The sequence below is a fragment of the Seriola dumerili genome, unplaced genomic scaffold (assembly GCF_002260705.1).
Source record: "Seriola dumerili isolate Sdu_G_001 unplaced genomic scaffold, Sdu_1.0 BDQW01000078.1, whole genome shotgun sequence".
Classification (NCBI taxonomy): Eukaryota; Metazoa; Chordata; class Actinopteri; order Carangiformes; family Carangidae; genus Seriola; species Seriola dumerili.
In genome coordinates, this window is record NW_019174333.1 from 711539 (window position 1) to 723546 (window position 12008).

Sequence of the window (12008 nt, forward strand, 5' to 3'; positions counted from 1 at the left end):
CAAATACTGACTTTCTTATAAAACCCAAAGGGGGCACAAACATTACTCTGACTCAAATCATGAAACAAAGCAGAAGACAAAGCCACATCGTGTATGAGAGATTTGCCAGTCTAGTGAATAATTAAAACGTCCACATTGGCTCAAGTGAAAAAAAAAAAAAAACGCGTGGTGGCATGAGGTGTCATCTGGGACACAATTAGCATCAGAATTATTAAAGTTTGCAGGGATTTTGTTGGGGCACTCATCATTCATGCCGGTGATTTAAGAAGTAAAGCACATTATTCAACAGCTATTACTATTACGATTCATTTCTATATCTAATATATCAACCAACATCTTTCAGTGGACTAAAACCATAAAGCAGACAGTGCTGGTGCGAGAGAATCACATAAAAAACATTTCTCTCATCTGAACATAGACACAGGATAAGGCAAAAATAACTACACGACAACTCTTTATGTTTAAGACAAAAAAAAATCTCTTCCTAATATTTCTCTGCACCTGAGCAGAAAATAAAGTCAGTCCGCCTGTTGAAGGTTGACACAAGCCTCTCTCCTTCTTCCTGAGTCATTTCCATTGTCATAACCAAATCCCTCCCATCAAGGTGTTTTTTGTTGCAGCTGTCTCTCAGACGGGCACAAAAAAAAAGAAAAAAAAGAAAATCCATCACAGACCTAATGCGAGGAGAAGAGAGAATACTTATCCCTGGATGGCTTTTCTTTTCATTAAACGTGCCAGGATTTACCACTTGAATATGAAGCACTTGACTTGCTGTTGACACAACCTGAGAAACGAGGTGTTGGGAGAGGAGGGATGGGCTGGTACGACTGCTGATACTGCTTCAATACAAATTTACCAACACCAAAGAAAAGAAAAGAGATCTGACTCAGTGATACAGTTTGGCAGAAGTCAGCCAGTAAGTTCTTTTTTTCCTTCAGACAATGGCTAATCAGGGCTTCAGCTAACATTTATTTTCATTATCAACTCACCTGCTGATTATTTTTCAGATTAATTGATTGCTGAGTTGATAAATCTTGAAATTTCTTGCTGGTTTGGCCTACAGACCATTTTATAACATAAGACAAAGAAAAACAGCAAAGTTCTAAGAAATGAGAGACTAGAGCAGTGGAATATTTGGCATTTTATCTTAAAACTGCCAGTTTTCTATTGATTAATTGATTTTAGCTCTATGCCTAACAATTCTATTTCTGTTACAGTGATGCAACTTAAAACAAGCAACATCCAGAAGTAAAACTAAGTTATTCACAATGTTATTCTTGATTTTCTAACTTTGTGTGAATTAAATGTAAATGAAGAAAAAAAAAAAAAAGTGAATAAATGAAAGAAAAACTCAGAAACTGACATCAATTTTTTACCTTTTTTAATGAACCCTGATTATTGTTTAATTACAAATGAAGATGAACAGATAGAAGAGAAACAGAAGTACAGGTGGTTCCTCCATGATAAAAACTAAAGTCTCTGTCCCTGCTCTGGAGTGACAGCTCACCACCGAGGTGGACATGAGAGGAGGGACAGAGACGACCAGAGAGAGGGCAGGGGGATGCATTTCAAATAATACAATGGCTAAACAGTACAATGCTCTTTTTTTCTTACAGAATCCTCCAAAATGGAAAAAAAATATATACACAACATCAAAAAATGAAAACAATTGTTTCTTTCTCCCACTGTATATCATGTGGGGATTATGTGACCCTCCTCTTGTCCATGGTAACATGGTTATAAAATCTGTGAGTGAAAAAAAAGATAAAAAAAAAAGAAAAAGAAAAGAAAACATTAACAGAAAAGGCTGCACTGAAGTTGAATAGTTATAGTTTATGGAGACGAGTGCAAACTAGAACAAAAACTCACAGAAAACCAGGAATTCATGGAGAAGAGGCTGGGCCATGGCAAGAGGGTACAAAATAATCAAAAATAGTCATGTTAATAATATAATAATTACAAGAGTAACAGTAATACGTCTGAAAACATACAGAAGAAAATGATAAGAACAGCATCAATGAAATCGAGGGGTGCAAATATCGGTGGGCAAATAGTTTAAACTATCCTGTGTTTTGTTTTTGAAGCCACGTTGGGTAAGGCAGCGTGGGTGTAACAGTTCACGTACAGCTCTATGTTTTTAAATCTTTCTTCACCAGACACTTGTCAACTGCTACTTCTGTCCTTAAACTTCACTGAAATATTACTGCTGGCACTTTTAGAAATCTCCACCTAAAGTAAGTGGGAGGTTTGACCACGTTTTTAAGAAAGGAGGAATGCTGATAATGTTAACAAGTATGTAGAAGGATAGACGTACAAGTTTCTTTGTGCCTGGGAAGAAAAATCATTTGGAAATGACAATGTGAGTCTTGAAGATTCAGACGTGAGACTGCAGCTGGTTCCACAATCTGGACACGATAGCTGGGACTAAATAACCCAGGGCTGAGACTCTTTGGAGGCTGCATTGAATAGCTTTGTGTGTGTGTGTGTTGATGGCATAACCATAGAAACCACTCATTCTCTCTCTCTCTCTCTCACTCACTCTCACTCTCACTCTCTCACACACACACACACACACACGCACACACAGCAGAGTGGGCGAGTCAGATTATGGGAAGTCCCTCTCTCTCCACTCCACTCTGAGGTTTTGTGATGCCATTTCCTCTGTGTGTGTGTGTGTGTAAATGTGTGTAAGTGTGTGTAAGAGTGTGTGTAGTTTGTATGGTTATGCCGTCTACACTCTCTCTCGAGAGAGAGACTGCAGGGGCGTCTGATGTCACATCTGATGTCATGTTTCCCTTTATTTTAGCCACAGTAAAGCCATGTCTCTAGCCAGGACTGTGTGTGTATATATGGGCAGGGTTCAGACCAGCCCATACACATGCGGTTCACACACAAAGCAGCTTGAACCCACAGTCCACAGTCAAACCAAAGTCTGGTCATATCATCTGTGTCGTCCAATCAGAATCAGAATCCAATCAGAATCAGTCTGCTCTGAACACATGAGTCTGTCACTCGCTCCCCGTTACAACCCGCGCCTCCGTGGGTTTTAATCAGATCTGGGTCAAACAGTGGCTGCAAATAATTCAGGAGTTTTAGTCCGAGGTGGGTGGGATTTACTAGGTGGGACAAAAATGAGGAGAGTCAAAATGTTTTACCTAACAATGAGTTTAAATTTACCTTTGTGTCCTGACTAGGTAAACCCCACCTGAGCTGCTACTCCAGGGATGTTAAAACAAACACACCCACTAAGAAGGTAAATATAATTTGACCTAGGCCTGGTTAAATGTTCTTGCTTGCTCATTTATCCTTGTCCCATCACACCCTCCGTCCCCTGAATACACAAAACTGTTTTTTATTTTAACAATATAAATATAAAACTCTGATGCTGGCGGCCTTTTGTCACTGCAGCTCAACGGTCAAGAGAAGGCAAGGGTGAGAAGGCAAAGGCTGAATTATACTGGTAATAATATGCCATTAGAATATATACATATCTTTACCATTAAAAATAGTAGGATTTTCCTGATTTGTATCAAATGACCATATTGAAATATAATATTTGAATTCAATATATATTTGAATAAAATATATATGTGTAGATTTACTTATTCTGTATCTCTCTTTTACAAAAGCAGAAGGCATGGTGGTACTGTACTGTGGTGATTTGTGTTGATGATGTGTGTGTGTGTGTACGTGTGTGTGTGTGTGTGTGTGTGTGTGTGTGTGTGTGATAAAATATTTTGCTGGGGGTACTTGATAAAACTCACATTGGCTTAAAAAAGGCACACTCTTATTTGGAATTGTTTGTTCATTAAAATGGGTCTTTTTCTTTTTTTAAACTATTTGAATAAAACGTCATAAAAATAAGTTGTTTCTCAATATCTCAGTGAAGGTTTTGCCTGAGTTAACCTTGATGCTCAACATTCATGACATGGTTCCCGTTCTGCTCTCGACAGATTTGAAATCGTCGCTTCTCAAAAAACATCACATGAACAGATTCGGCTATTATCTCCAAAAATACAGAAAGCCCTCAGATCACTGCAAATGCCCTAAAATACTGTCCGTGCCCTCGGGAGGCACAAGCGTACTCTGACAGAAAGAATACAGTCTTTAAAAAATAAACGGGGGGAATGCAGAAGAGAGCTGTTGATCTGAAAACTCCAAACACCTCCAGGATTGTGCGAAGTCACACAGGACACAAGAAAAGCGTTGACACCCTCTGTATCCTTGAGACTCTGGGTCCACGCACACATTCAGAAACAAGTGTGTCTTTAATTACAGCCTTTGCTTGTAGCTGCTTCCTTATTTCCTCCACAAATGAAGAACAAGAGACAGAAAGATCAGACGCTTTCTTTCCTCTCATGGTTTTTTCTGTACAGTGGGAACCGCGTCCATTCGCTGGCTAACAAACGTCTTAATGATGATGCTGTCTGTCCCTGTGACAGGTCAGAGGTCGAGAGGTCAAAGTCGGTTCATCAAAAATGCGCCTCTCCTCCTCAGGCTTTAGTTTGTCTGCCCTCAAGATGTACAAGTCTGTCCTCATTTCATGTCTTTATACACTGTAGTGAATGAGTGGAGGATGAAGAGACCACTCAGTCCGGCCACACTGAAGTCTGACAGCGTCCGAGCCGTTTCCTGGAGAACAGACTGTGATTGAAGAGTTCTTTCTAATCACCTCTTGAAAGGGAGAAAACCCTGTTTAGTCTGTAAGATCCATCGGTGCAAGGTCTCAGTTCTTTTTTTTGTTTTTTTATTTTATTTGTCTTGCTCACTGCCCTCCACCTTGTAAACGACTGCATGGTGATGGGTGCAGACAGAGGCACTTTTGTAATCTCTATCAGGGCTGTTAAAAGTGTTTTTTTTAGTAACATCAGGATCTGTTCGTCTGTTATGGTGAACACAAAAGGAGGGAAAAGGAAGAGAGGGAAGTTACGAAAAGGGGCTCAGCATCTTCAAATGAGCCAGACATGAGTGAAAAATTCATTCTATCTACTGCTGTACAATTCAGGCTGCCTCACCACTCTGTGAAAGAGGAGGATGTGATTCGTTTCACTGCACCAGACAAACAAACAGACCCATTAAATCCCATTAAAGACATAATCTGGGCACAGGTGTGATCCCTGACAGACTTACTGGCATAACTGGCACTATGAGGGCAAGGAGGCATAGAGAAGGCAGTGTGCAATTCCTAAGAGATATTAAAGAATAGGCTCCCTCTCTGTAGGGTGCTAAGTTTGAAACAGGACAGAAGTCAATATACAGACTAAAGTTTGGTTATCTCTTAGTGTTGTAAGTCACATCAGAAACTCTGCTGTGTTCTTGTTTTGATAAGGTACCAGGGACACAGAGGTGTCTTGCCTTGCAGTACATCAGAGGCTACACAGGCCATCTATGTTTTATGGTTTCACACAGATCATAACGCCCAGCAGCTACTTGCTAACAGCTCTGACGCATCAAAGCTACAGATCCTGCAAAAGCAGTGACAAAACCTGAAAGGTTAATAGATCAACACATTCATCTCGTTCTTTACTACCTTTCTAGGAAAAGATTGTGTCTCTGTTAAGTAATTTAAGGAGGCTGTGGAGCAGTGAGGTCAGTAAAAAGTGCCCAACAACTCCTTTAAAGTGATGGTTGGGGTTATTTGACGTGGGGTTGTGTGAGGTAGTCAGTGTGTTACCTGCAGTAGATTCAGATCAGCACGATGCCTGTTAGGAGAGACGGCAGGAGACACCGGGACACTAGCAGAGCCATGTGTTGCTGTGGGCGGGGCCAGCAGAAAAAACACGTTTTAGACACACCCACCCACCGGAACAATTCAATATCCATTTAAATGTGTGCTTCATATAGAATATTGTCAGTGCTTTATCTTTGCGGGAAAACAGCATTGGTTTTGTACTGTATTATGTTACAGCCACATGTCAGCTGCGTGAATCGGAAAGCAGCTTGATATAGTGCGTGCTGTAGGTGCGTTTGTGTGTAGGAATACAGTAATTTTCACAGGAAGATAAAGCACTGAAAATATTCACACATCTAAAAGGATATTGGATTGTTTCAGTGGGCGTCTTTTACAAGTGTCAGAAACATGTTTTTTTCAGGTGGCCCCGCCCACAGCAGCACATGGCTCTGCTAGTGTACCGTGTTCCCTGCTGCTCCTCCTAACAGGCAGCGTGCTGATCTGAATCTACTCCAGGTTATATACCGACTATGCATGACTACCTCACACAACCACACGTCAAGTAACCCCGACTATAATTTTAATTATTGCACAAAAAAACTGTTTCCTACATAGGATGAAAGTAAATGTTCAAATTTACACTGAAGAAAATGAACATGTGTTTATGTCAGAACCTTTCGGTTTTGTCTCCATGTTTGTGCTCGGTCAAGAACCCACGAGGCATCATGGTCTACATGAAACTATTACACTTGTTAACAAGACTCCCAAAGGTGTGTGTTTTGTATCTAAGCAGGATCCCCTGTGTGTGTGCGTGTGTGTGTGTGTGTGTGTGTGTGTGTGTGTGTGTGTGTGTGTGGCTCAGCAGCCAGTGTTTTCCAGAGACAGCTGTGCCGTGGCCCTCTGCAGCTCTGAGCTCGCTCTACGCTGGGTAGGAGGTGGTGGCAGCATCAACCCCAAAATAACACCTCCTCTTCCTCCCCCATTCTCCACCTCCCCTACTCTCCTCCCTGCCTCCTCTGTCTTCCCCTCCACCTCCTCCTCTCCCTCAGCCCTCACTTTTTTGTCCTCTGCCTCATCCCTCTCTCCATCCGCCTCCATCTTCTGGTCTTCGCTCCAGCGGCGTTTGAAGCGGAGTTTGAGCGGGATGCAGCGCGTGCCTCCGGGGCTGATGGGAGCTGCCTGACCCGGCTCGCTCTTCAGGCTGATCAGAGGAAAGGCCAGGCCGGCACTGCCAATGGGAGGAGTGGCGGGAGTTTTGAAGACCTCCTCATCGTCTTCAGCATCATCGTCATGGTTACTGTGTGGAGGAAGAGGAGCAGAGTGGCTGCTGCCGTTCCCATTAGCCTGGTGATGGTTGTTGAGCTGATGATGATGATGGTGATGACGAGCTGCCGGGGTGAAAATGTCACCTCTAGCATCCTCGTCGTTGTGATTCAGCTCATCTTCCTCACTGATGTCAGTCACCTCCACTTCTTCTTCTGACTCGATGTCTGATATTGGCTCCACCTGGAGAGGAAGAATATCATTCATGACTCATGCTCACAGGGTTTGAATCATACCTTAGTGGAAACACCACATCCTGTGTGGCGGCAGTCTTACCTTGATCTTTGGAGCCCCAGCAGCCAGGACAGAGTTGCTTGTCTGCCCAGACCCTGTGAATGAGGAGGACAGGCTGGAGGAAGAGGAGGAAGCAGAAGCGGCCAATGAGCTTCCTGATTCCCTCTGCTTGCGCCCGAGTGGAGGAGGTTGCAGCTTGAACTTGAACGGAGACGGGTGCTGTTGGCCGTCCTCCCCTGCTCCTGCATGCTGGCTGAGCGAATGAGAGAGCGGCAGGGGCGGAGCGTGGAGGTGATGGGTGGCCGGTTTCTCCAGGGTGGGGCGGTGGGGCTGAGGGATGACGATGTTGGGGTAGTGGAGGAAAGCTCGGGGGCTGAGGTGGTAGTTGTACACAGACTGGGTGTGGGCCTGCAGGTAGTGCTTCATATCCTCTGGGTTGAAGGAAAAGTGGGAGCCCATCATTGGAGAGGACAGGGAGGGGGAGGGTGTGTAGGGCAGGTGGGGGGTGGGGGTCATGGACAGGGCTGGGGATAGAGTTGGGGCCAGAAGACCTCCGGGACCAGGCAGAGGGGAGACGGGGAATGGGGACAGAGGCTCAGGGTGGACCCTGGGGGCAGGTCTGGGTAGCCCTGCTGGGTTCGGGGCCCCACCGTAGACCCTGAAGAGGGAATCATGAGGCAGGCGGGGAGGAAGCAGACCCCTGAAGGCCCTGTCAGGCCCCACGCCTCGCTCATCGGCCCCCACAGCCTCCTCCAGCTCTGAGTTGGTAGAGGTGCCATCACTGCAGTCGCTGACGGAGCCTCGAGCCATGCGCCGGGCCACGCTACTGAACATGCCTGGACTGCGCAGCTCCTCGCTGGATGAGAGGACCTCTGATGGCGTGGAGGGGGGGAAACGGAAGTGGGTGCCTCCGGTCGGCACTGGAGGGGCACTTTGAGGGACTCCTCGACCTGTGAGGAAGAAAAGTCAAAGTCAGATTTATTTGTCACTACCATAAGGGTGCAGGTCACATTTAAAAAAACAGAAGACATATTATATGTGTGACATGACACAAGAGAGCAGCATTTAAAACTTTGATAAGAGATAAAAAACATTTTTTGAATGATGTAATAGGTGTCCTTAATAAAGAGACAGTCACTGGACACTTAAAGTGCTTGTACATTCATTTTTTTCAGTCAAAATCAAAAACATGATGTTTAAATGGTCTGACCAAGAATGAGACAATGATGATATGGACATGATGATATGAAAATGGATAGACCTAAAATCTTAAACGAACATTTCACCTGAAAAAAACCCCCAAAAAACACTTTCTTCTAGTGGCATCTCTACCTGCAGATAGTTTTGTTTTATCTTATCAATCTAATCAGTTTCTGAGATTTCTGCCTCCAATGTAGTCCAATAGAGGCTCAATAGATCGGTTTTTGTGTGCTCAAAAATAACATTTAAAATATTCAATAGCAACATCTATGGTTCAGAATCAGTGTCCTTGCTACTCTGGATTATCCACACAACGTGCTGTTAACTATTTTTACAGGGACAATTTTTTCAGCCTGTGGATTAAGCAGAATAACAGGGCCATTGTTTCTGTGAGGGGCATCTTTCTGTTCATTTTTGTTTAGTCAGTTTTAAATGCTCCAAAGAAGTATGGACAAACACACGGACAACATGAAATCATAATGCTGTCGCCAGCGCGGAGACATAAAAACTAACTGCATGACTTGATACCACCCAAGCTAAGTGAGAAAATATGTTAGCTGTTTTTTTATTTGTAAATCTGGATGAACTAGGCCTATAAACTGAAGAGAAAGGGAAAAGTAACTAATGAGAGTAGGTCACATGTCTCCCATAACAAACTATTTTATCCAGAGGGTCACAGGCACACAGAAAGAAAACACTGGGTTACACAAAGCCACAAGTTCCCTTCTCTTTCAACCCCTCCCCCACCTCTCTCTCTCCTGCCAGGGAGACTGTGGCACTGCAATAAATTCTTGGCATCCATGCACGTGCCAGAATTAAATATTGGAAAAGTCGCTCTTACTGCCATCACAAACATGGGTTGGGTTCCTCTGTTTTTTCCAGTGCTGACGAGTGTGTGTGTGAGTGTGTGTGTGTATGTGTGTGTATGTCTCTCTCTCTCTCTCTTTTTAAAAAAAGCACACATCTCACAACCATGTGTGTCAAAGACAACGAGAGAGAGAGAGAAAAACTGTGTGTGTGTTTATGTAGTGTGTCTGTTTGTGAGTGTCTCTGCTTGCGCATAAATCCAGATTGACGTGGGCATGTGTGTGTGTGTAAAACCATCACATGAAACCATCATATCACAACATGTCAGTGTGTGGGCCACATCACACAGAGGCTATAATTAAAGTTTCGTGCTGCACTTATGTCACTCGTATCCAACGCTCCATATGGGCTGTGTTTACACTGGGTGGCCGAGACCAGAAAGAGAGACGACTTCAGAGGAGGGAGGAGAGGGATAAACTGGGACGTGGCACACTGATGTCTTAGAAAACACACACGCGCGTGCACGCACACACAACCCAGCCAGATACATGCACACGCACCCCACCCACATTCTATTGGTACATATGATTGTACTTCTATTAATGATATTTTTCACAAAAATTGAGATGAACTTGCAAATATGAGTTGATTATACTTAATGTACTATTTCGACTCAGACTCAGTTTGGCCACAAAACTGCTCCCCGTCTTTACCTATAGCATTTGTCTTTGGCAAGTGAATTAGTCACCCACCACACTGACTGGAAACCTTCTCAGACAATAACATTTGAACATTTCAGCAACACTTTTGTCTGCTCCAAAAGACAACAGAGAGTTCCCCAAGTTTAATTTAATACTTTTATAGACACTTTTAATACCACACAGAATGGAATTTAGAACCTGTTTCCATGGTAATTACATCTGCAATTTACTGACATGGTATGTGCCCAACCGAGAACTGAGATCTGCAGAAGGAGGCCTGTTATAACCTGTTGTAACTTTGTTAAGAAAAGTGCTATGCAAATAAAATGATCATTATTATTATTATTATTATTATAGTATGAAAGATATCAATGAAAACCAGTAGGGATGCATGCATGGACTTCCCAACAGGCTAGAACAATAACTCCTAAGAATATCCTCAAATACAGCCTGGATAAGCAGCAGAAAATGGATGGATGGATTAACTCTTTAAAATAAAAAACTGACTAACTAATTAACTTTCAAATTTAACATAAAGTCAGAGGTTTAGGACAACTATTGCCTTCAGCAGGCTAGAGCAACCTCTAAGACCTTTGTGAAACTTTTACAACATAAATGTACACTTTTTTATTTCATTTAAAAGGGCTTTTTCAAGGAAACTGAAATCATTGGTTTTTAAGCCTAAAACTTATGACTGGCTGTAATGCTACATAAAGTAAGTGTAGTGGCATCTAAACCTCTGTTCTTGGCTAACAAGTAAACAACATCAAAATGACAATAGGAACATCTACACCAGTTGTATTTACCAGTTATTTTGTCTGATTTAAATTATGCTTCACAGGTAATTTTTGTTACAGTTTTTAGAAGTCAGCAGCTGAACTATAAATTCAAGAAATTTAAAGACTGCACATACGAACACCTAAATCTCAGACACCTGAAGGACAATGTTTTTTTTGTCTGTCCCCGAGACAGAACGCTCCTCAAACATGGCTTTGCTGTTGAGTGCAATTCTGTTCTTTTCATCAGAAATAACTACAAGACAAGAGATATCACTGAGGCAGAAAAAGGAATAAACGGGTCAGACACAAGTTCAAAACTCGTATTTCCACAACTGGTGCTACAATACACTCACAATTTCTGCTTTTTAGAAATTTAAAAAACCTGGTCAAGTGTTTTATAAACCGTCACAACTCCATGTGAATTATAAAGTCCTCTTGAGACTCCTGACCTCTTCAGTGTCTACAGACATCTCGAGGATGTTTCAAATTGGCTTGTTGCCAGGGCACTTGGAAGGATTTAATCAAGTAAGTGTCACAAAAGAAACAGGCGCAACTACGTACCAGAGCCCATGTCGATGAAGGGGTAATTGACCAGCACTAGTTTGTTGAAGTTGAACTTGTAAGTGAATCTCTTCCCTTTGGTCTTATGGAGGATCCTCTTGTTGTAGTAGTATCTGAAAGAGAGCAGGACGTGGAGAATGTTATTTACCCTTTTCAATACTCAGCATATCATTGGCAACACGTGGTAAACCTCTGATTTTGTTTTAGCAGAAAATTTTAAGGGTAAAACTATGGACAAATACACTTACTGTGAACATTTTACCAGTTAATTTTACCTACATGCCATGGAAATGACTCACAGTTGCACAGCCAGTCAGTGATTATCCACAGTGCAACCAAAGTGATCAACAAATCACCATTACCTGTGGACCTGAATGAACTGCCAAATCCGGCTCATATGTGGAGATTTAGTAATCTTACTGACTGTCACAGCTTTTAGGGTCGTTGACATCAACAGCCGATCAAATCTGCACATTCTTGCAGCCCTACTGATGTAAAGTGATTACTATATGTGAACAGTTCTGCATTGCATAAGATGTAGATGAAATGAGAAGACAATCAAAGACATTATAGGGTCAACGGTCTTGAACACGTGGACGACAGCTGTGTTCAACACTAGGATTACCACCACCGACCTCACCAAGATTATTATGTTCAATGTTAGTGTATTAGTGTTTGCTAGAGACCTATCCCATATCAAAGCAGCAAAACAACTGGTACCTATAACTAGTT

The 12008-nt window shown here is 42.6% G+C and overlaps 1 protein-coding gene across 1 annotated transcript in view; it reads right to left on the reverse strand.

The window, feature by feature from the left end:
- Window positions 1-6202: 6202 nt before the first annotated feature.
- LOC111220895 (ETS domain-containing transcription factor ERF-like) overlaps window positions 6203-12008 on the reverse strand; it is a 35155-nt gene continuing 29349 nt past the window's right edge. The window contains exons 3-5 of the mRNA XM_022744166.1: window positions 11277-11389; window positions 7271-8178; window positions 6203-7177 (exon numbers count right to left, since the gene is read on the reverse strand). Coding sequence (XP_022599887.1) covers window positions 6530-7177; window positions 7271-8178; window positions 11277-11389 — 1669 coding nt within the window. The 3' untranslated portion in view covers window positions 6203-6529. The remainder of the gene's footprint in view (window positions 7178-7270; window positions 8179-11276; window positions 11390-12008) is intronic.